The sequence below is a fragment of the Chrysemys picta genome, chromosome 12 (genome assembly GCF_011386835.1).
Source record: "Chrysemys picta bellii isolate R12L10 chromosome 12, ASM1138683v2, whole genome shotgun sequence".
Taxonomy (NCBI): domain Eukaryota; kingdom Metazoa; phylum Chordata; order Testudines; family Emydidae; genus Chrysemys; species Chrysemys picta.
In genome coordinates this window covers 37,841,442-37,867,376 of record NC_088802.1, presented here as the reverse complement: position 1 = coordinate 37,867,376, position 25,935 = coordinate 37,841,442, and the positions used below count along the sequence as shown (strand labels likewise).

The window sequence follows — 25,935 nt, the reverse complement described above, 5'->3', positions numbered from 1 at the left end:
AATTTGGCTTGCAGGCAGCCATGGTAAGCCACAGTCTTTTGGCTTTTTTAACCTTCATAACATGTGGGAATGGTTTCAAACAGCAGCACCCTCATTCCCCATACCAAGCACCCGTTGGGTTGGCCATTTAAAATGGGTTTGCAATGTAAAAGGAGGGGCTGCGGTTTCCGGGTTAACATGCAGCACAAACCCAACTAATCCCGCTCCCCACCCCCCAATTCTCCAGGATGATCACTTCACCCCTCCCCCCCACCACGTGGCTAACAGCGGGGAATATTTCTGTTCAGCCGAGCAGGAACAGGCACCTCTGAATGTCCCCTTAATAAAATCACCCCATTTCAACCAGGTGACCGTGAATGATATCACTCTCCTGAGGATAACAAAGAGCGATAAGGAATGGATGTTGTCTGCATGCCAGCAAACACCGGGACCATACGCTGCCATGCTTTGTTATGCAATGATTCCAGACTACATGCTACTGGCCTGGCGTGGTAAAGTGTCCTACCATGGCGGACGGGATAAGGCAGCTCTCCCCAAAAACCTTTTGCAAAGGCTTTGGGAGTACATGAAGGATAGCTTTCTGGAGATGTCCCTGGAGGATTTCCACTCCATCCCCATACACGTTAACAGACTTTTCCAGTAGCTGTACTAGTCGCGATTGCCAGGGCAAATTAATCATTAACCATTAAACACACTTGCTTTTAAACATGTAATATTTACAAAAAGGTACACTCACCAGAGGTCCCTTGTGCGCCCTCAGGGTCTGGGAGCACGCCTTGGGTGAGTTCGGGGGTTACTGGTTCCAGGTCCAGGGTGATAAACAGATCCTGGCTATTGGGGAAACCAGTTTCTCCGCTATCTTCATTGTCTTCATCATCATCTTCCTCGTACCCCAAACCCGCTTCCCTGTTGCGTGCTTCTCCATTGATGAAGTCAAAGCACACAGTTGTGGTAGTGGTGGCTGCACGCCCTAGCATGGCATGCAGCTCCGCGTAGAAGCGGCATGTCTGCAGCTCTGCCCTGGACCTTCCATTTGCCTCTCTGGCTTTGTGGTAGGCTTGCCTTAGCTCCTTAATTTTCATGCGGCACTGCTGTGCGTCCCTGTTATGGCCTCTGTCCTTCATGGCCGTTGAGACTTTTTCTAATATTTTGCCATTTCGTTTACTGCTACGGAGTTCAGCTAGCACTGATTCGTCTCCCCCATATGGCAAGCAGATCCCGTACCTCCTGTTCGGTCCATGCTGGAGCTCTTTTGCAATCCTGGGACTCCAGCATGGTTACCTGTGCTGATGAGCTCTGTGTGGTCACCTGTGCTCTCCACACTGGGCAAATAGGAAATGAAATTCAAAAGTTCGTGGGGCTTTTCCTGTCTACCTGGTCAGTGCATCTGAGTTGAGAGTGCTGTCCAGAGCGGTCACAATGAAGCTCTCTGGGATAGCTCCCAGAGGTCAATACCGTCGAATTCCGTCCACACTACCCCAAATCCGACCCGGAAAGGCCAATTTCAGCGCTAATCCCCTCATTGGAGGTGGAGTAAAGAAACCGGTTTAAAGGGTCCTTTAAGTCGAAAAAAGGGCTTCGTCGTGTGGACGTGTCCAGTCTTAATTCGATTTAACACTGTAAATTCGACCTAAACTCGTAGTGTAGCCCAGGTCTGAGAGTTTTAATTTGACTGTTCAGCTCTAAAATGTATGTCTGGCCCTTGAGTCTGCTACCTGAATCCCCCGCATTTGTCATTTCCCCATTATACCTGTCAGGATCCTCAAAGGGCTTGGGGCTGCCATTTACACTAAGGCTTTTTTATATCACGCTCTGGCAGTGTAAAGGGACCTTAAAGTGGGTGTAATGTAATTTACAGTGCCAGAATGAGAATCAGGTAGAAAAATCTCTCTTACCTAAAACACAAATTGTTCAACATCACATGTCAAAAAACTTGAAGTAAATATCCTTAAAGCAACAAATCACACCTGCTTTTACTATTCCTTCACTAGCCTATTTGTAACAATCCTAATTCACAAGTCTGAAACACTGGATTTTCACTCTAAATAAAGTTCGAAAGCAGCATTTTTCTAACTTTACCTATCTATAAATTTTGATCATTACAGATTAATATATTTTTTCATCGGTTTGTGTGTGTATGGTTAATTGGACATTTACTGATAAAAAAACTAATTCTTTCAAGCTTAATTATGATCTGCAAATCAGATTATAAGAACTCTGTTATCTGAAGAAGATTAAGATGAACACCTTAAATTGTGAGAGGCAAGGGTCATTCAGCATATTCATTTGTTTTTAAAGTTATTTTGTACTTCCGGGTTCCTTGAAGTTTAGTATCTCTGGTGCCAGCTGAAAATGGCCCCCTGGAATACTCTGCTGTCATCACCACCTACTACAATACCAGGCTCACGACCAAAACCAACCTATAGGGAGGGTGAATTGTTAGGTATTTGCCATTCATCCCTCCTTCTCAACTTTGTAATATGCACTGAACTTATCTCAATTCCATCCCCTCAACACCAGGCAGCTCCATGTTCCACCAAGTTTCCTTAGTGGGGGTGAAGTCATCAGCAGAGTATGGTGAAGCCCTTAGCACTTCAGAGCCTTCTACACTGACTTTGGTAAAGGTAAAATGAATCCATGACCTCCCTCACTGCTCGTTCACGCTTTTTTCCCTTAAAAGCCAGAGGCAATCAATTTTTCCCTCTTCTTATCAAGGATGGTGTCAGATTAATAACAATAATTTTTGATTGATGGTAATAAATGTGGATCAAAATGAAACTGTCTCACTTTTACAGTTAATACTAGCAGTTCCATGTCAAACTAAGCCACAGAATACGATGAAATGTGTGGGGGGAAAACAATAACAGCCATAAATGTAAAACAAATGGATGTCATACAAGGAACCATGTCTAGTTTATTGTGAAGTTAGGAAATTTATACCAGCTTCCATTCAGTTTTCCCTCTGCTAGAGTGTAAATAAACCCTCAAAAACAATAAAATTAACACACACAACTCAGATTTGCTTCCCACAGGCTGCAACCGTGGTACTGCAAGCCACAATGACTTTTACTGGTGTTGCTCAGTGATCACAGCAGTTAGTTTTGCACACATAAAGTTGACTGCCTGATTTGAAAATGGGACTTACGTAGTTTTGAAAATTTGATCCCTGAGCTTCAACACTGTCATAGTGAATTTCAAAAAGCAAAGGGAAAAGAGGGGAAACAACAATTAAATTTGTTTTTATCATCTCTCCCCTTTTGCTCTAAGAGAGAATTGATAAAAAAAGACTTCTTTCAAAATATGACGTCATACAATTCTGTGGAACATGAATGATGCTGCAAGTTTAGCAATGAATTTTCATGTTGCATTTTTTCTGCTTATGAACTTAAAGTCAACCAAAATGTGAGTCACATTTTTAAATATGACATAGGGTCACTTAATTTCTAACTTAATGAAACATTGCTGCCAGCACAAATCTCCTGCATAAATTCAATCTCTGCAAGCACTCAAAAATCAATATTTGGTTTCCTGTTTAAAAAATTAAACAAGCACTGTGAGGAAGTTTAAGAAAATACACAAAGTAGCCTCCTCAGAAGTAATTCAGCAAAAGCCTACACATAACAGCAAATTTCAATATATTTTGCCTTTCCATTGCCAGAAAATTTGCAAACCCAATATATGAAGTTACTATGATAAATTTATCTCTGGTTTTACAGACTGCTTTTTCCCCCTACTTAATGTTTTCTTGGTGTAACAAGAAAAACTTAACTGAAGTACTGCTGATTCACAAAGAGATGGAAATGGCAAGTTAACCACTAAAAGCTAGGCTATGAAACATCCTATCTGACCATTTGGGACAACCAGAATTCCAGTCCAGGCAGACAAGATGTACTTACTTACTCCCTAGATAGTCTGCTGTCTTCCATTTAAAAATCCTGGATAGGCTGACTGACCAAGAAGTCCAGTCTGAGGCTAAAAATTAAATGATTCTCTTTGTAAGTTCTACAAAGTTTATTTGCTTTGTACCTGATACTTCAATGGTTAAGCAGAGGCAATAGAATAAATTAGGGGAGTCCCGTACTGTACATTGGGAAGAGTGCATATTCATAATTGTTTACGGCTTAAAATAATGGGACAACCATTTTTAGACAAACAGAACTTAAATTCTCGCAAAAATCACCTTTAAATAATTTTTCCAAGCTTGCAGGTTACAGCACTGTAATACACAGGGCCACCAAAAAACAACCATTATTTTGAGTTTGTCTGGATATTTATTTAATAAAGGGATTTTCGAGTAAAGAATACTTCTCTAGATTTCTTTTCACAATTCATGATTACCAGTTGGTAGATTCGTGGATTTTAAAGCCTTATAAAGGCAAGTCACCGCTTAGTCTTATAACATTCTGGCCTACCAATGTGTTTTCATCTGGACACATCAGTATAACTCTACTGGCCAGAAGACTAAATACAGAGACCTGGAAGCTGAGAGTGTTTAAAAAGAAAACTTCACTTGAGACTTGGTCATCTCAGTAGCACAACACACATGCGCTGAAGGATTGCAGGTTTGTGGCAGGACTTCTCTCCCAGAGTCAGCATGTCATATTATTTATATAGTGCCACCAGTGTGCACATGCGCTACAATAAATGGTTTATGCCAGACAAATAACAGGTTCCGCATAAGCCTTTCGGGGCAGGACACCTGTTATTATCTGGCACAGCCCTCCATTTGTACACCCAAGGTGAGCAGTGTGTCTGTCAGTAAAATGCACAGAGTATTATTACACAAAAGAATCCATTCAGCTAGAGAACCTTAGAATGTTTTCATGATTAGTAATTTTTTCTCTCTGACAAAGCATCGATTGTTTTACTTTTAATTCATAAAGATTCTATTTTCTATTGCCATTATTGGCAGTAGGACATCGCAATGACAGTGTGCCACTGCCCTATCTGTCCCAGCCATTAGTTCTAGGCTGACAAAATATGATGCGACCTTCACCCCTCCTCCAACTCTATCCTCCTCTTCCTCTGTTTCTTGTTTGTTCTCCTCCTCTAATCCCTCCACTTGCCCAATCCCATTTCATTTCCTGATTTCTCTCTCTCTCTCCCTCCCTCACACACACACTCTCCTTTACTCTTCTTAATCTTTAATTCTCCTCTGGCTCCTTCCCCACACAATACAAACATGACTTAGTCTCTCCCATCTTTAAAAAAACAAAAAAACACTTGACCCCTATTTGCCCCTCTAACTACTGCCACATTTCCCTTTTCCCTGTCATCTCTACGCTTATTGAATATGCTGTTTACAATGTCTGTCTGGAGCTTCTCTGCTCCAATCCCATCCTAAATCCTCTCCAATCTGTTTTCTGCCCCTTGAATTCCACTCAAATCATGCTTCCAAAGTCTCTTATGATCTCTTCATAGCCCAAGCTCAGAACGAGGACTCCATCCTTCTCATCCTTGAGCTATCAGCCGCCTTTGACACCATCAGCCATGCTCCTCGTCTTGAAATCTTGTCCTCCCTCGGCTTCTATGATTCTGTCCTCTTCTCATTCTCCTCTTAACTCTCCAATCACTCCTCTGGTGTATCTTTTGGAAGATCCTCCTCATCTGCCCTCCAACTTTCTGTGGGGTTTGACAGGGCTCTGGCCTTGATCCCCTTCTCTTTCTAGTTTCATATCCAGGCTATATCTAAATCATGCTGATTCTTTCTGCGTAATATCTATAAGACCTTTCCTATTCATCCACACAGCTTTTTCAAACTCTCATCCAGGCTTCCATCATCTCACATTTCAATTACTGTAACATCCTTTTCTTTGGCCTTGAAAAATACAATCGTGCCCTGCTCATATCCATTCAGAAAGCTCCCCAAAGATCATTTTCCTATCCTATTGCTTTACCCATGTCACCCTTCTTTTTGTATCTCTCCACAAGCTCCCCCTTCTCTATCACATCAAACGTAAGCTACTTGTCTTCACTTTCAAGGACCTTCACTGCCTATCTCCACCTTGCCTACAATCTATCATTCACTGTCAAAAAATTGACTCCTGGCTCCGATCAGCCTGTGAAGCCAGCCTCCATTGCCAATTGTTAAATATTCAAACATGCACTTTTCTACTTTCTCCCGTGCTGCTACTCATGCTTCGCACTCCGTAAACATCTACAAAGCTATTTCATTATCTTCCTTCAAAGCCCTCTTTAAAACTCTCCTTTTCCACGCCAAGAAAAAATTTCACAATGGTAAGGCCCGGGGTATGCTGAGACAGCCTACCATACTGACCAATACTGTTTCATTATGCTCCTTCATCTGTCTGAATCCATCTGTTGTTTCTTGTTTCATAATTAGACTGTAAGCTCTTTGGGGGAGGGACTGTCTTTTTGTTCTGTGTTTGTACAGCATCTAGCACAATGGCATCCTGGTCCATAGTTGTGCTTCTAGGGGCTATGACGAACACAAATAATAAATAAAATAATAATATAAACCACGAGTTAAACAATACTGATATCGACAAACCAACCCTGCCATTCTATTTTGCCTGCTAAAAAGTGTGGCCCATTTAACCATTTTCTCTCATTCAATCAAAATGAGCTTATTTAAAGCAAAATATAAGTTGTTCCTTTTACATCCTCAACATATTGCACAGCATCAAGTATTTTGTGGTTGATATTCTCCACCCCCACCCTCGGCATTCCCCAGGGTTCTTCTACTTTCACTTCCCTGAATATTTACTCAGTTTGTTAAATTCAAGTCAAATCCTGCTTCACTACAGCTGCTTTCACTACTTAGTGTTAAAAAGGCACCTTCCACTAAAACCTCACTATCCCTTGTTTGCCTCCAACTAGACTCCCAGCAAGTAAGAGACATAACCCATTATTACGAACAGTCTCAGTACTTAAAGTCCTAATTCCACTAAGTATTGTCAGAGCACATACAGTACTTCATTTTCTTTCTGCTTGAAATGGTTTGATTCATATGAGAGTTTCAACAACCTAAACTTTTAAATACAAGCTTTAATTCAACTGACTAAGCATTTCATTTGTTTAGTTATTTACCATTTCAATGGTAACTTTATGTTCCAGTGGCTTGCCAGTGAAGTGGAGAATGAATTAGACACAACAGATGCAATGTACTACAGATCCCGGGTGGAAACTTACTAGACTGCACAAATTATTTGACTTCCCAAAGAGGTAGTAATGTTGGCTGCAAAAGGAACAAATCATTTATCTGGCTGGCTGACATTAAAAGGCTATGGAAATTCATGGGGAAAAGGAGTTGAAGAGAGAAGATACATTGGGCCGGAAAGGAAAATACAGGAATCTTTTCTGTTGCTGTACAGCCCAGATCCATCATTTTACAGCAGAAACACTTGCATCTATGTTGTACTTTAACTCTTAAACATCAAAGTGGCAGATGCCAGCTCAGAAAGATACCAAAGATCATTTATAATTTAGAGCAACAGGAGGAACTGATGGGTGAGAAATGTTAAATACACAAAATATTTATTCAGTTCTATCTTAAATACCAATTCATGCTACAAAAACACAACAGCAACATATTTTATGGAAAAGACACTAGCCTACTGATTACATGGTCTGATGTAATCATGCATTTCAGGGTAACAGAGTGGAGTCTGGACAAGTATTTTAATTGGGATAATAAGAATTTAAGTCACAGATCTGATTCTCCATTGCATTACACCTAGTTTTATGGCACTGCAACTCCATTTACTTCAGTGGTGTTAAAACAGATGTAATGGAGTAGAGAATCAGGTGTTTCGTGTACTAACATTCTAAAATGGTCACAGTACATTGTTCTAAAGTCACAGCAGTGAATTACGTATCTAACTATGGCTTAGTAAACACAGTCCATGTATTATAAATTCTTAACTTGCTGCTAACACACATTAGTTCAAGATAGTACCCAGGCTAACTCAAAACTGGTGGTTAAAGTGATCTGCCTCCACTAACTCAGTGACCTCCACTTTAAATAAAAATTGGTTAAAACAGGGAATGAAGAGCTGTTGCCTATGTAAGGTTGCTTAAAAACAAAATGCACAGCACACAGTATAAGCCGGAAATTTATTCTAGTGAAATACAGGGGTATATCTACATCACTTCCTCACATATTTGGTTTGCATAAAGGTGAATGTGCCATTTCAGCAGTGACAGTTAAAGCTTTAGGTGCCATAACCTTTTTCAATAGTTCACGAAGAAATTTTTAAAATATGATACATAGTGGGAGTAACTTCTGATTTTCATCGTATCAGCTCTTATCATTTTCCCTTGCACATTCAAGTGGAAAAAAAACAGGGTGGGAGGAAGTATAGATTAAATCATTTGAGAACTTTTGAGCAATTAAAAATAACACAAATTATGCCGATGTGGCACTTCTTATTGCTCCACTTCTCTTTAGCACAAACATGTTTCTCTCTCTCTCTCACTCTTTCATGAATCAACTTATGGGCCAAATCATCCCTTCTTACAAAAAAACCCACAGACCAGGAAAATCAGTTTTAGATACTCAATGGCCCCCCATTACTGTAGCATCTGAGCACCTCACAATCTTTAATGCATTTATCCTCAATACTCAACCGTGAGGCAGGGCAACTCTATCATCCACATTTTATAGAGGGGGGAAACTGAGGTTCAGAAATACTAAGTGACTAACTCAAGGTCACACAGCAAGTCTGTGGTGGAGCAGGGACTTGAACCCAGGTGTACCAAGTCCTAGGCTAATTACTCCTGAGGGAATTCTGCACCAAAAAATTAAAAATTCTGTGCCAAAAATTAAAAATTCTGCGCACAATATTTTAAAATTCTGCAAGTTTTATTTGTCAATAAATAAATGCAGAGACTCCAGCACGGCAGTGGGGAGCACAGGCCACTGGCTACATGAAGGTGGGAGATCATCCTCCAGCCTCCCCACCTCCCACCCCAAGGAAACGGACTTAGTGGTGAGGCTGCACCCGACCCTGACATAGCACAAGGCTGGGCTGCCCCAGAAACACCCTGGGGCCCTGCCACTCTGTGCCAGGCGTACCAGGTGTGGGGCAGGCAGGCTCGCTCAACCAGGCAGGATCCAAGTGAGGAGAGGCTTAATGTCGAGGGAGCCAGATGTGGGGTAAGGGGAATCTGTGTGGGACAATCTGGGTGAAGGCAGCTCAGTGGGGGGGGGTCTAGGTGTTGGGGATCTGGATGCACAGAGACTCGTTGGGGGGGAGGTGCAGGAGCAATGGCGCTCTGTAGGGGCTTCCAGGTGAAAGTAGTTGGGGCTCAGCAGGATTGTCTGGGTACTGGGGGAGTGGGGCTTGATGGGGTGGGGGTCTGGGTGAAGCTAATTGGGGGTCAGTGGCATGGGGGTTTGGATGTGGGGACTCAGCATGGTGCAGGGGGTGGGGTTCATCAGGATTGGGGTTTGAGTGCAGGGAGCTCAGTGGGGGGTGGTCTGAGTGCAGGGGTGGGAGGTCCAGAGGCAGGGTTTGGGTATGGAGAGCTAGGGGGGTTCTGGGTGTACAGGGTGAGGCTTGGTGGGGTGTCTGAGTATGGGAGGTCCAGATGCACGGGGGTTGGGCGGACGGAGGAGCAGCTCCCTGTACAGTGACACCTCCCCCTGCAGCTGAGGAGCTATGGGGGCAGAAAGCAGGGGAGGATGCTGAGCTTCCTGCAGCTGGGAGAGGTTTCTGGGGGTGGGTCTGACAGCCCCAGCTACTCCTTGCAGGGGAAGAGGAAGTCCTATCCTCTCCTGCCTCCAGCCCAGCTGGGATTAGCAGCTGATCCTGGCTCAGGATAGGAGCCACTGGCTGGAGTGTCCCCAGCCCTGCAGTGATTTGCCTCTGCCAGCTGCTCCGGGTACCTGAAATGATGTACCTGCGCAGCTAGGGAGTGGTGTGTGACTGTTCTTGCAGTTTTCCTTTGCTCCTCTATCAGAAAGTCATTTTTCTGCCGGGAGGCAAATAAATCTGCGGGAGACATGAATTCTGTGCACGCACAGTGACGCAGAATTCCCCCAGAAGTAACTAATGCACAAACTATGAGACCATCCTTCCTCACTCAGGAAGCATGGCCTTCAAATCCCAGAACCCAAGATTCCTAGGAAATCAGTTTCTAAATCCTACTCCCCAGGATCCCTCTGTGATGCACCCAAATCCCTCCACTGCCTCTCTTAGGAGCCATTCTGCCACTCTCCTGAAGATTTTCACTAAGATAGCTATGCTTTATATTTCAAAAGCCTTTACATGCACTTGTAGAAGTCTATCATGTTGACATGGGAGCATGCTGTGTACAGCAGGGGTCCTTCAGGCTCTCCCCTTCCCTCATCATACTTCATATCCCAGAGCCTGTGATACACCAGATGAATGATGGTCACTGGAAGGGGCTTTTTGTGGATTCACAACAAAGGTGAGGAGAGTTGTGACTGGCTGTCATTTCCCCTTCATGAGCTCTGGGATCTTTGAGCTTGTGTTCCAGTTCTGAAGCAGACAGAAGCACCTGGCTCTATTCAACAGGCACTTAGAAATAACTGTGGCCATACTACTCTGCCACAGATTTCCTGTGTGACCACTTAGCGTTTCTGGGCCTCAGTTCTCCATCTGTAAAACAAGGATAATAGTACTTTACAGGGGGTGTTGAGAGAATAAATACTTTAAAGATTGTGAGGCACTCAGATACAGTGATAGGGGTCAGATAAGTACCATAGAGATAGACAGACTATATCAGCTCTATCAAACTATTTGTACTTTATTGCTTATGGTCATGTCATATGCCAGCATTCTCTACCCAACCACCTGGCAGCTGCAGTGGGATTTCTATGCATGGAACAGCAGCAGCATTAGGCTCATGGGACCAGATTGTCAAGAGATAAGGTCAGACTTTCAAGTGTTCAGCACTCACAACTGGGGCCAGATTGCAAAAAGGCTCAGTTCCCAACATACTGAACTTTTTTGAAAGACTGGCCACTTATTTTGGTGCTTAAGTGGGAGCTGAGCCCTTTGAAAAATCTGACCCTGATTTAGGGTGGTGAGCTCTTTTGAAAATCTGGCCCTTAGTGTCCAACTCATTCATAAAACAGCTGCAAAGATGAAAAGCAGGGCAGCTCTATAGTATTCTTGTTTGTGATAGAAATAAACAAACTTGCATCTTTCCATTTGTTCCCAGAGCTTGAAAAGGCTGTGAGAAATAGATATGAATTTTGGATAATATGCAGACTACTATACAAAAATTTCTATTTTGTTTATAGCATTTCTATATCCAGTGTTGCCACAGCACCTAGCTTTTAAGGTGAAATGAAAAAAAGCACCCAAAAAAATCTAAAGTTTGCATCTTTTACCATTTACGAAAAAACATGAAGGTTTTTTGAAAACAAAAAAAATTAAAAACCTCCTATTTCCCTTACTAGAAAACTAGATCTTTGATTTACCTGAATGGTAAGATCACATGAGGCAATAGCCTGTGCTACAGGTCTCCCTCCTTCCTCAATAGGGCAGAAGGAAATCCATTTTGTGGACTGTAAGAAGCAAGAAGGAAAAGGAGCCGCTCATGTGACTAAGTATTTAGGTCTGACAATAAGTAAAAATGAACAAGACAGTAAGCCTCAAAAGTGAAACTGTAAAGGGACAAACCAAAACTGAGTCATATCGCTTTACAGTTCAACTTTAAATCAGAGTTGTGTGCTTTGTAAGCATTAATAGCGGAAGTCTCTCTCCATTTGGAGCCATTGTGCCTTTAAGAACATAAGAACGGCCATCCTGAGTCAGACCAAAGGTCCATCTAGCCCAGTATCCTGTCTTCCAACAGTGGCCAATGCCAGGTTCCACAGAGGGAATGAACAGAACAGGTAATCATCAAGTGACCCTTCCCGTCACCGATTCCCAGTTTCTGGCAAACAGAGGCTAGGGACACCATCCCTGCCCATCCTGGCTAATAGCAAATGATGGACCTATCCTCCATGAATTTATCTAGTTCTTTTTTGAACCCTGTTATAGTCTTGGTTTTCACAACATCCTCTGGCAAGGAGGATTTGTAAGTAAAGCATTGACTCCAGACTCAAATAACTATTCTAACCCACATTTGTGTGTTGTGTAGCTGAACTCCAACAGGGTGAAAAATGCAGACAGCCCAGGAAAACCCTCCTCTAGTTTCAAGAGCCATGGGTCATGACCTTATTGGACACTGAAATTCCAGAAGCAAAGTGGGATAGATGTTGCACATCCAAGTAGCAGAAAACCTTACTGTTCACAGCTATTTCATTGGGGCATTGGAATCAGAGCTCTGGGAAGAAACCTAAACAACTGGATGTAATGTGCACTGAGCTCATCTGCAGTGTCTGATTCGGTCTCCCAAGCCACCATGGTCTTTTCATTCAAGAATGTATAGCTTCACTTAATTAAAAAACCAAGATGCAGATGCACAGTTATCCCTCCACCTCTGCATTTCCTGCTGTCCTGGCTCTTGTGTTTCTGCCCTTTAGACTGTTAGTGCTGTGAGATGGGAACTAGATTTTAGGGTAGTACACAGTGCCAAGCACAGTGTTGGCACTACCCAAATAACATTTTAAATTATTTATATTTAAAAATGTAAGTTGGAAATGCATATCTTTATCTGATAAGAGGTTCTTTTACTTAGGAGACACTACAGTCAATAGAGAGAAATGGACACGTTGATGTTCTTCTTGAACTTGATATCTGAATCCTACAAGAACACCTTAAAGCATTTTCACTGCATGTGTGGCTTTAAAAGACAGTCTCTAAGCACTCCTCTCATTAGAGGACAGCATGCAGTTGAGTACCTGGCCACATTTCAGTGGTTTGGCGAGTAAAAACTTTCAGAGCAGCTCCTCTGCCAGAGTTTACCTCTGATCAAGGGCTAGTCTACACTGGAAACATTAAATTGCTGCCGCGGCAGCGCTTTAATGTGGCTTGTGTAGTCGCGGCAGAGCACTGGGAGAGAGCTCTCCCAGTGCTCTGAAAAAACACCTCCACGAGGGGCGTAGCTACCAGCACTAGGGGCGTGGCTCCCAGCACTGGTGCACTGTCTACACTGGCGCTTTACAGCGCTGAAACTTGCTGCGCTCACGGGGGTGTTTTTTCACTCCCCTGAGCGAGAAAGTTGCAGCGCTGTAAAGTGCCAGTATAGACAAGCCCTAAGAGAAGTAATGTACATGGTTGGGTTGCCAACTTTAATTTGGACCCAAGGTTACCTATTGGAGTCCCACCCCTTTCCATTTGGACACACACTTTTTCCATGTCAGTAGAATAGGAACTGTCAAATCACAAGGTTCCACTGAGTTAAAATATAGCTGGGAGGAGTGGGGCGAGGGGTGGGACTACTTCAAGTAAATGATTAAATTATTGTCACATATAATAAAACAAGCTAAATTAAGATACTGAAAACCTACAGCACTGCTAGGCTTTCAGGATATAGATTTATTTATTCCATTCATTAAACTTGGCATTGTCCATTCATGATGAATGAGAAACAAACAAAACAAAAAATAAATAAAACACCTATTACACAAAACAGTAACTTATACTTATATAGTCACTCCAAAGTCCACAGAAACTGGGAATGGATTCACAGACTAAGATAACTTTTGTGTTGTTGATATACATATGCACACCTAATAATTGTGTGCTACTGGGTGAAACACAATATGTTTTTCTGGCATGATCACACCAGTTTGGCAACTTGTGTTTTTTGGCTGACTTTATTTTTTAAATAAGCAGATCATAACAGATAAAAGAGTGAAATCAATTCTTCTCTCAAATGGCTCTTCATGTCCCCTTTTTCTGTATTTTTTTTAATTGATACTAAGAGCAGGGAGGGGGAGAAAATTTACTCCTACTTTAAAAAAAAAAAAAGCTTACAACTCCTGTACAAAACCGAATGCTTACACTAATCTACACTGTTAAGTGATCTGCAAAATTAGAAACTAGGGCTTTTATATAAGAGCAAAGCTTCCCACAGTGTATGTGCCAAGCTTGTAGCGTAATTAACTGAAAACGTGTACTGGTGTGTTGAGCCTGAAAATAGGCATAAGAATGGAAATTTGTGCACATTTACGACAAGGGTATATGATTAACTCTCTCAATCATACGCCAGGTAAGTGCATGTAGTGTTTAACAAACAGAATCATGAGGCCTGATCCCAGGTTGTTGAGTGTCTTATAGGGAGTAAGACTAGGCAAATGTAAACACACATTAAGTAAATAGTGTAGAGGAATACATCAGTGTTACTCTGCAGATCTTTTCTGATGCATGTTTGTTCACACAAGACATCTTCTCATTTTATGTTCTAATACAGACAGACAGCAGGGAATTTGCAAGGTTAGAAAGGCCATAGGCCACGTTGGTTACCTTCTATGCTACATGTTCAAATCCAGGATTGACTAGTTCTGACTAAAACTTGATGTATGAGGGAGAAAAATAAAGCCTGGTTGGCTGATGGGTCATCTCTGTGCTGTCGTCAAACCCTATTTCTATTATTTTTGGTGTATTCCAAGTGTTCTGAACTTCTTTTACCGATGTGCAGTTGCCAGTTATGGTACAGGATTTTGGAATTTAGTGAAGCAAAAAGCGAAAATAGTAAGAACAAAAATAAAAAAATATTTTTCTCTCCCCACAATTTATACCTATATCATATTTTATGTACCACAGATGTTTTGTTCAAAGGATTTCCTATAGTTATTTTCTTTTATAATGTTAGTGGGTGGGAAACCCCCGTCATATCTTTTGCTTTTTCCTTCCTTATTTTCTTATCTTACTCATTCTGAATTATTACTATTGAGTCTTTGTTTACTTACACAAATGATATCTGAATTTTCCCACCCCCACCTCATACAATGTTTTTAAATCAAAAGAATCAATAAAAAAAATAAATTGCTCACTAATACATGTGTTGCAGATGGTGGTTTTTTACTGTAGATGATGCAATGGTTTTCTGCATTCATTTGGAAAAATATAAGATGGAAGTGAAGAAACTGTAGATGATACTTGAATAGTAGAATAACTCTTCCTGGGCATTTTTAGTAGCAATCTCAATCTATACATGATAATCTTGTCCAATAAGCAAGAGGTGAAGATCAGGTGCACACTGAACTGAAGCAGCTGGACAGGTGGAGAAGCATGAGGATAATGTTCAGGCTTCAAGTGAGCAATGAGAATCTGCATGATGGTGCAACAGTTCTACAGAGCAGACTGGAAGCTCAAGACAGAGGACTATGATTCAGGCCCAGCAGCGTCCCAATGTGTTTTATTGTGATTATAAAGTGGATCTATGTCATTATAAAAGGAAAAACAGACAGACAAATGGAATTTTTGATGGATGATAAACTCTTTTCAGATAAATTTATGATATAAAACTTGTACAATTACCTTACTATAACAGCACAGCTGTGACTCAGCATAAATTAGTCAGATCACTCAATTTTCATATGAAACATTATAATTACCTCTAAGTCTTCTGCAGGCCTTTACATGTACATTTATAATTTAACCAGAAATTGGTTAAAACTTAATTATGTTAATTAGCATGATTACAGAACTAAGATGCTGTCATTTATGATTTCTTTGTATAGGGCCATATGTCTTGATGATGTAAATCAGCACTTCTCCATTGGTCCATTTCTGTGTTTTATTAAAGCTGCACAATGATCAGAACCAACTTTACTACACAGAAGATTTGGCTTCAGTTGATTAAGAAAAAAAATCATGTAAGGATAAGAGGGAGTTATTTGTTCAAATATGTTGCAGAATTAAAACAGCCTCACGCACTGAGTACAAGTCTGAAAGGAAGGAACTCGTGAGTCGTATTTCCAGCTCTGTTACTGACTCTGCCTGTTTTGGGGCAAGTCTTGGCGGCTAAGTTCCCATTTTCATAAACTGGAGATATTACTTAATGGCCTTCTTCACAGATGTGCTATGGGATGTAAGGGAATTAACTGATTGCAAAACACTAACTATTAAATAAATACAATTGTGTCAATCATCTTTTGTTTATGCATAATCTAATTCTGTATCATTTAAGTAATTTACATTATGTATAATGAGACACAAGACATCTTCTCATTTCACGTTCTAATACAAACAGACAGCAGGGAATTTTGAAGGTTAGAAAGGCCATAGGCCACGTCGGTTACCTTTTATGCTACATTGAGCACTGGGACTTTTGCACTGACACACTATGAGCATTTTGGGCTGTGCCTTCACTAGGCACAAACTCAGAATCTAGTTACAAACATATTTAAAATCTGTTTATACAGTCAATGGCTAAAGGGTTTGTTTTTTGTGTGGGAGAGAGAATTTTGGTAGTGGTTAAAGGTATAGTAAAGTGGCTTTAAACAGGATCCTACTGACCTAAGTTCCCTGTAAGTTGCACAGGCCGCCACGCAGGCACTCAGGGAACCTGCCGCGGCCAGAGAAGGGGCGACCCGAACGCAGCCCCGTCTGGATCTGCTGCGGCTGGGGGCGGGGCACCTATCCCGCAGCCCCATCCCTGAGCTGCCACAGCGGGGACAGGCGCCTCCTGCCCCCCCAGCCCAGGTGCTGCTTCGAGGAGAGAGAGCGCTGGGGGGAGTCCTCTCTCCCCATTGTAGCCCCGGAGCACCCTCCTGTACCCCAAACCCCTCATCCCGCACCCCCAGCCAGAACCCTCACCCCCTGCACCCCAACCCTCTGCCCCAGCCCTGAGCCCCTCTGCCCCAGCCCCACCCGAGCCCGCACCCACAGCCCAGGTGCTGCTTCGAGGAGAGAGAGCGCTGGGGGGAGTCCTCTCTCCCCATTGTAGCCCCGGAGCACCCTCCTGTACCCCAAACCCCTCATCCCGCACCCCCAGCCAGAACCCTCACCCCCTGCACCCCAACCCTCTGCCCCAGCCCTGAGCCCCTCTGCCCCAGCCCCACCCGAGCCCGCACCCACAGCCGGAGTCCTCATTCACACACACACACACACACCCACACCAACCCTCTCCCCCAGCCCTGAAACCCTCATCCCCAGCCCCACCCAGAGCCCGCACCCACAGCCGGAGCCCTCATCCCCACACACACACCCCAACCCTCTCCCCCGCTCAGAGCCCCTCATCCCCAGCCCCAGCCCTGAGCCCTTCATCCCTAGCCAGAGCCCTCACCTCCCCACACCCCAACCCTCTGCCCCAGCCCTGAGACCTTCTCCCCAGCCCCACCCCAGAGCCCACACCCACACCCGGAGTCCTCATCCCCACACACATCCCAACCCTCTCCCCCTGCTCAGAGCCCCTCATCTCCAGCCCCAGCCCCAGCCTTGAGCCCTTCATCCCCAGCCGGAGCCTTCACCTCCCGACACCCCAACCCTCTGCCCCAGCCCTGAACCCCCTCCCACACTCTGAACCCCTCGGCCCACCCCCGCCACATGAATTTTGTTATGCGCACCAATATGGAGGTGATGTGTCACACATCACTTCCATATTGGTGCGCATAACAAAATTCATTCCACACATGTGTGGGAAAAATTAGAGGGAACATTGCGTACTGAACATCACTTAATGCAATTTAAATAAAAAAAGATGAATGGAAGGAATATATTCAACAAAACAAGTTCACAATCCCCCCCCTGTAGATAGCTTTGGTTGTAAGGGAGGACTGCACACAGTTCCTCTTCTTTCCACTTCAATAGGAGAACAAGTACTCATTGGAAAACACCACATGAACTTAAGCATTTCGCACCTAACAAAAGCATGTAGTCTCCAGTTCAACCCTTCACTATTTAGCAATAATAAGTGTATCATATTTTACACACACACACACACACACACACACACACACACACACACACACAAGCAAACATGGATATTTTCTAATAATATATTTGCTGTGAATATTTGAAGATATTTGCAAATTCATAAGAAAATGTTGCAGCAGAGACCTCTAAGAAGTCTTTCAACACCAATCAATGCCAGATTCTGCAGATTTTTTCAACTTGGGATAATCCTTGCTTTAATTAAAAGAAGTCTCTGTTAAAAATTCAGTTGACAGTAGAAATAATAATGAGCCATTACAAGATTTCGTATCTTCAGTAAATAAAAAGGAAACAAAAAATGAAAAATTAAGAAACACTGAATTGCGTACTCTAATTTGATGAAACCTTGTGAAAACATGTAAAACCATAAAATTGTAACTCAAAAGTGCACAGTGGGGCATTTGGCCTTCAAGTGTGTCTAAAAAAACAGAACATTGCACTACAAAAAAATAATGAATCAGGAACACCACCTACTTATTGGAACCATAGTAAAGTAACATCACTGAAGAGGCAACACAACGAGTCTCAATGGGGAAGTATGAAATTGCAAGCTGTATTAGAATATCATGGACTGCAAATTAAATGAGTTTCAGAAGTACTGCTTGAAGATAAAACAAAAGAAAAACTAAAGGAAGCTCTAAAATTTCCACATACTAGCTTCCCTTCCGAAACCATTTTGAATAATGCTTTGTGTTCACGAATGTAGAGCTGGGACTGAACCAAAACCACATATTATGAATATCCAAAACTTTGGGGAGGTTTGGAGGCAGATCCACACTTTATAGCTGTCACTGAAGCCACCTCTGTATTCACACCTACACACTACTGTAATAATCTTTGTGCAAAATATACCTTGTATCACTGAAAAAAATAGTAACACACTGATCAATATGCTCATGTATGTACAAAGTGCATATTAAGAGTTATGAGCATAAGCCTAAATTATGACTACAATGCGCTTATCAGACAAGTCTGGGGACGGAGTAAACTGGTTTCTCAAACACAAAGTACAAGCTAATACCTCTAGCCGGGTGCCATCAAAGTTGATTGGCAATCACCTGTCAAGTGGTCATTCTTTGGCAACGAAGGTGAGGCAGGAATAGATCAATCTGCATTTTAGCAAAAAACAACATGGACCCTCTTTCACCATGAGACTCCATGTCTCCTTCCTCACAGCTGGAATGAACTTTATCTAGGAGTAACGCTCAGGAAAATGTATTTCAAAAGGTGACTGGACTACAAAAGTGAGGGGCAAAAACACCACAGGTTTTCTCTCTCTCTTTCACCTAAGATGACAAAGGGAACCAGCCCTTTGACTCTGGGGGGAGATCCTGACCTGAGAATCTGGTCAGTCCTGTTGCTGGGAATAGGTCTAACTTGTTAAGTTTTAGCTACTAGAAAGTGTTTATCTATTTCTCTTGTAACCATTTCCGATTTTAATACCTTCTACTTGTACTCACTTAAAACCTCTCTCTTTGTAGTTAAACAAACTTGTTTTATTTTTAATCTAAACTAATCCAGTTTATGGTTTGAACTGAACTGTTTGGTGACTCCAGTTAAAGTAGCAGATTGTTGAATATTAACGCTTTACAGGGGCAATGGACCTCTAATATCTGAACTGTCCAGGAAAGAGCTGGACAGTGCAGAACATATATTTTTGAGAAAATTCAGGACTGGGAGTGTGCTGGAGTCATCCTGCAAGTTGTAACCAAGGCTGGTGGAAGGAAGCCAGAGTGTGACTGAAATGCTGCTGACAGGCTGCTGGGGTCAAAGTAGCTGGACCAGGGCTATAGCTATACACAGACACTCAGGGTGGACTTGCATGTTGTTTGGCTGTTTGTGAGCCGAAGTTGGGACCTCAAACAGAAAAGCATTGTGAGGCACCCCAGGTTGCGGGGCAGGTGGTGACAATCTCTCGCTGGTCTGGATTGCATCCCAGAATGTGACAATAGCTCAATCCCTACTTGTGAATATGGTTATTTCAGCATCTCTGTTTGTTGCAATTAGGAATTTGATCTAACAACTGCTTTAAATAAATATGAATAAACTCCTCTTCTCTTTGTATATGATTCCTCAAACATATTGGTATAGCTCATGATATAGGGCTTGCTTCACATCTTTTTGAGTGGTAAGAGTATAATTACCCCCAATGGTTTTCACTATATAACTGAGCTGACACTTAAATGTTATTGTATTCAGCCCTTTTTACAGTAGAAGTTAAGTAGATATGAACTGGAGGAAGGCAGGGCATGAGAACCAGCCTTGGAAAGCCCATGGCTTCACAGGAATTTACAGAGCTCATGAGATGTTTTCAGTTAACCCTAAGAAATTTTTAACATACCCAATTTTGCACACACACTTGCAATTATGCATCACCACAGATGCTCTCAATATGATTCTTCCCTATAAAAGTACTAGAGAAGCATGCTAAAGCCTGAATTCTGTAGAAAAAAAGATGAACCAAGAGTAAAAACCAAACTGACAGTTCTTCATAGCAGGCACTAACCTCATGCTCCCTTGCTGTAAACACTGAAAGCTCAACATAGAACTAAAGAGACAATGTATCCCAAATTTCCAAGTGGACAGCCCAATTACCTTAACTCCTTTCTGCTCTGGAAATACATTATTGGGGGTTTAGGTTTCCACTTTTCAGTAAATGTGAACTTTCAATAACCTTTTCGATAAGGAGGGAAAACAAATTAATGAGAAATTTTGAAGACAAAGAATGGTTCAATTTCAGATTGTGCTAAATAAAATCAAAGTTGAAATCTCTCAGGGGACTAATTTTTCAGTCAGCTCTAGTCTAAAATATTCTGCAGCCACTAACAGATACATTTCTAAATAAGTTTCTTTTCTTTTCTTTTTTTTGTTTGCTACTATTTATCACAGTTTCTACTCTAAATCCTCGGCTAAAAACAACAGGCATATGGATTTAACTATACCAGTATAGAAAGGGGAATCAGTTAGACTGGCATAAAGCACTTTTATATGAGTATAATTGCATCCACAATAGGCGGGTTGTACTGGTTGCACTACTACAATAACAAAAATCATACCCCTAATCAAAACAAGTATACCAGTACAAGATCTGTGTGGAGACCAGGCCTAATACACGGAGTAAGAGCTGCCAGTATGGACTAGAAGCTTCAGCTGCCAATCTCTCTCTCCATTAGATTTCATTACTTAGTAACATTTCAAATTTTTCAAAATTCTTGCAGCTATATCCTCTACTACTCAGCTATTCATTGTTTTCCAGGAGTGGAGGATTGAAAGTGGTTTATTTTGCAACCTTACACATAGCCAAAGAAAATGCATTCAGGAGAGCCTTGAATTGGTCTATGAATTTCAGTATATGCTGAACACCGCATTCATACCATAAATCAGAAACCATAGGAAACTCACACACAGTAATAATCTAACCAAGATCTTTAAACAGATTTGATCCCTCATACATTAAGGGTAATTGAACAAACCACTGCTCAAGACAAAACTTCTCCCAAATATTTCCTTTACTTATCCCCTCTCCATTTCAATTTAATGTAGGGCCTTTAGCCTTTAATCCTTTTGGGGAAAGCTGCCTACCCCCAAAGTGCATGTATGATTGACTCAAATTCAATGTTAAATACACATGCAGAAATGAAGGCCTCCTTGCTGCCTGCTCATACAGAACCGCCCTCACTATGGGGCTGGGAAGCTGCCATTCTCTCTCCATCCCTTCCTTACCATTAACCTGTTTAATTCTCTTTCCCATCTCCCTCCCTACCCTACCCAACTCAGTCTCCCCCCACCACACTTTTATTCTCCCTTGATACTCTCCCACAGTCTCCTGTTCCCAGCCCACTGCTTACAACCACCTGCTCACACTTTTCTCCTCATTTACAGTTGTCTACAGCTCACAAATATCCTCTGACACTTTCTGTTCCACTGAAACCACTCACTACCTTCCTGAGCCTCTTCAGTCTTCCACCTTCTCCCAACCACTGCACTCCCTGTCTCCTGATGCACCTCTTCAGCCTCAATGTTCCCTATTCAGTCCCTAACTCTGGACAGTCAGCCTGGATTCTGTCCAATTTAAAAACAGTGGGAGATGGCATCCATCTTTACTAGGGGCAGCTTCAAGCTGCATTCAAATACTGTATGGAAATCGTAGCCATCTCAACTGTGGGCAGGTTTGCTTCAGCTCAGTACCCTGAATAAAGGAAAAATTGTGATTTTGAAGCCAGGACTCATGAGACCATGTGAAACTTTAAAAATAAACTAAATATTAGTATTGCAAGATTTGTGATAAAATTGCAAAAGCTGGCATCATGTATGACATCTTACACATTTCAGCAAATGGATGAATCTTTCACACATAAAGGCTGCAAAGACTTTAGATCCCAAAATGTGATTCTCTAACTTGACCAGAGAAGCCTTCACTCTGAACAAGACAGACTGTGGCATGCTGGGACCAGCAGTATCTAAAGGCTATACTTATATGTTAAAAATAAGGACAAATGCAATCTCAATTTTATGCAAATTATACGTGGTTTTGGAGTCCCTAGCAAAATACCAATATACCTCTCAGTTGCAAAAGGTAGGGGAGGCCCCTCAAGTGAGCAATGGGGCAAGACAATTCATTATTAAAAATAGGTATTACTGTTTCTCCTCTCTCGCGCGTCCGTGTGTGTGTATTAAACACACACTACACACACATTGTTTCAGCAAAATATATCACATTACCTACATGGTTCATGGCTAATTGTCTGGCATATGAGAAAGAGAAACTGATTTTCAAATATTTAACACTGTTATTATGATGAGTTATTATGCATAAAGTATAAAATATGACTTCAGTCTATATAACAACCATACTGTGGATCCATAAATATCATGCCACAATAACAGAGTGATTGTTAGATGTGGTTGTTGACATGTGGAGGCCATACTGAACATGCATTTACTTACAAAGCTGTATAAGTAGGGATGTTTTTCATTTGTGATGTTTGATTAAATGTAGAACAGACTTAAGCTAACACTATTGCTTCGAAAATCTACTGTGGTTTTTCAAAAACACTAAATTGAAAAGAAAATATAAGGGAGCTGCTTAATGGAAAGCAAAGGCACAGCTGAACTCCGGTATATCCAGAGTGATTTATGTATAAATGCCCAATTGATGAAAGCTGTCATAAGAACAGTGCTTTCATCATCAATGAGAGTATTTCCTTCTCTGCCCTACAGAATATAAAAAGGAATCAGTCTGTTTCTTATGGCTTTCCACTCATCATTTTGGAACAACACATTTACATAACCACTGCTTCATTCTCCAACCATCAACTCCATTAGGATTTCTGAAACCTCAGATTATTTAAAAATCTCTAATATTCAATTGCGTGGTCAGACACAGTTATTTATTACTTATGATGCTTCACAAACTGGATATCCTTAATTTAAGAAACACCAGAAACATTCTCTGTATACCTGTGGCTGGATAAAGAGAAAGAAGGTCAAAGAAGCGTGGTCTGTCAGTATAGCAGAAGTGATTACTGAATATCAAGTACATTTAATTAAGGTTCTAGTAGCCAGAATGCTAACCGAGACAACTTAAATATACCAGCTCTACTGAACTTAGACCAAGGACAACTGACAGCATTAACTTCACTTATGAAGCTGATTATCCTTAGTCTTTAAAAAAAAACAAAAAAACACCCTTATGGCTTGAAAGAGTCATATAAGCACTTGTTTACACTAGTTTAACAGTGATGGTGCCAGGCATAAGCAGACTAAGCAATTGCTTAGAGCCCCAAGCAGCTCCAGGGGACCCCAATTTAGTATTACCACTTAACTTATTTAACATGGACTTTTTTAACAAGTGTGTTAGTATGTATTATGCTGGTTTGTTTTCTGATTTGTGGAAATAATGCAATTAGTATTTTAGGGGGTGGGTCGGGGTAAAGAGGACCCTCCAAATATTCCTGCTTAGGGCCCCAAAGGGCTAGTACCACCTCTAAAACCTTGTCTGGATGCAGGCCTTCTCTACACTAGAAAGAGTTTGCCAGTACTGTATAGCTATCCAGGAAAACCTTCCTAGTGGAGACCCTTTACCAGGAGTTTCTTTGCCAGTTTATACAATTCTCCAAATGAAATAAGCTATTCCAGCAAAATAACTTTTTGCCACTATAACTGCATCTACACTGGGGCTTTTGCTGGCATAGCTATGTTGGGTAGAGGTTTTTCTTCACACTCCTAACCCACACAACTATGCCAGAAAAACTTAAGTGTAAACCAGGCTGTAATTATATCATGATATAAGTGTTTATACCAATATTGCTTATTCTGGTTCAGTAAGTGAAATAAGCAATATTGGTATAAATGAAGCATTTGCATTAGCATAATTACTGCCTCAAAAATTCACACCCCTAACTGATATAGTTATACTGGGTGTAAAACTTTTTCAGAGTACACTAGGCCATAATCTCTGAAATAGCCAGAAAGCACACAATTTATACTACCTATAATGTTTTTTTTTTAATACATACTGCATTCAAACTCTGTGTTGCTCAGATTTTATAGTAGCTTGAAAAGTGGGGCTTCTGTACAAACAGCTTTCATTCTACACCCTGATAAACAATTTGGGCAACTTTCCAGTTTCACAAGGGATAATGCGCATCTCTAGTTTAAGGTAGAAAAGGGAGAGTACTGGTTCAAACAAGCAACTTATGGAATTTTCTTTTTTTAATTGAAGTGTTGGAAAAATTAGTTGCATCACTTAAAGTTATCTTGAGAGTTGGCACTTATTAGTCTGATTCCTATATTTATACATTTATCCTTGGCATCATTACTGAGCAACATTTTCACACAAATTAATATTCTTGAGTAATACTTTTTATTAAGTATTAAGCATGAAAACAGGATTTTCTGCAAGCTGAGAAATGTGCATATTTTCAGTCTAAGCCATATTCTCTGACACCCCAATTAGTAAAATCTGGGATTCTCCCACTAAAATAAATGCATTTTGTGCTCTCCTCCCCTCATCAATGAAATATGAGCTCACCCCACAGCCTATCAATGGATTCTGGGCTCTTTCTCCTTTTCCTAAATAGGCAAATACCAGATCATGCTGTTCTTTACAGAGCCCCTCCAGGAAAAACAGAGGCTTTAGCCACTCTGCTTCTCCCTCTCTCTCTCCTCCCTCTTGAAGTGGTAACTGCATCACTGCTCCTCCCCTCCTGCAAAAGCACACTGACTCCTGCCATTCTGCTACTTTCTTCTCATCAGAGAAGAAGCCAGTGGCTCCTCAGGTCCACTTAGTCTATTCACTTGGACAAAGTTTCTGCTCACGGTGGTTAAGCAGACAAGTGAGTTTTTTCAAGCCCTTTTATTATCTAGCTCATGTCTATTCAATATCTATTATATGAATAAGTCTTACCGGTAATTTTTAGTATGTTACTTTACATCAGTGCCTGCCAGGACATGTCCAGATAACATGTTCAGGTCTGTCTCAAACATGCTGAGGAGAGGAGATAAAAGGGCAACTGACAGAATAATTCAAATGGAAACAAAGATTACCTCATGGTTTAGCCCATGAAGATTTATAATTGTGTTTGTTTCTAAACAGAGGTTGCAAAAAGAAAATCCGCTTATGTGTATGCACTGACTAGAGGATGACATAATAAGTGCCAGGGGAGACCTGGGACATTTGGACTTCAATATACAAAAAAACAGTTACAAATGAGGGAGATTTACCCACAGCCAAACATTTTGCGCCACAGAAAAGATGGACAAGTTTAGGAGGTCGGAGAGTAAGGACTTTTCTACCATGCTGCAAATGCAGATATTTCAGTACTCCATAACTATACTTAATGGGACTCTAGCAATGCTTTCCATAGTATTTGCATAGACTTAATTATTTCTATCCATCTTCCATTTTTAATTTCTATAAAGTTATTCATAAGATACTGCATTCTTTCAGTTAGGCCAAACAAAAGAGATCTGGCTTATCTAGGGCACAGAAAAGTGAGTAACTGCTTGGGAATAAGGAAATCAGGCTTGGAGGAAACTGTTGTCTCATTACATATATAACGAGGAGTTCGGTGGCATCTTAAAGACTAACAGATTTATTTGGGCATAAGCTTTCGTGGGTAAAAAACCACTTCTTTAGAAACCCACAAAAGCTTATGCCCAAATAAATCTG

General features: G+C 41.5%; 1 protein-coding gene across 4 annotated transcripts in view; it reads right to left on the bottom strand.

Moving 5' to 3' along the window:
• Window positions 1–3,675: 3,675 nt before the first annotated feature.
• LOC135974786 (queuosine-tRNA galactosyltransferase-like) overlaps window positions 3,676–25,935 on the bottom strand; it is a 77,045-nt gene continuing 54,785 nt past the window's right edge. The window contains exons 6-7 of one of the 4 annotated variants that reach the window (XM_065563367.1): window positions 11,414–11,500; window positions 3,676–10,586 (exon numbers count right to left, since the gene is read on the bottom strand). In XM_065563367.1, coding sequence (XP_065419439.1) covers window positions 10,575–10,586; window positions 11,414–11,500 — 99 coding nt within the window. In that variant the 3' untranslated portion in view covers window positions 3,676–10,574. Of the gene's footprint in view, window positions 10,587–10,606; window positions 11,501–25,935 lie in introns of those variants that run through there. The other 3 variants (XM_065563369.1, XM_065563368.1, XM_065563366.1) reach the window with 3 other exon arrangements.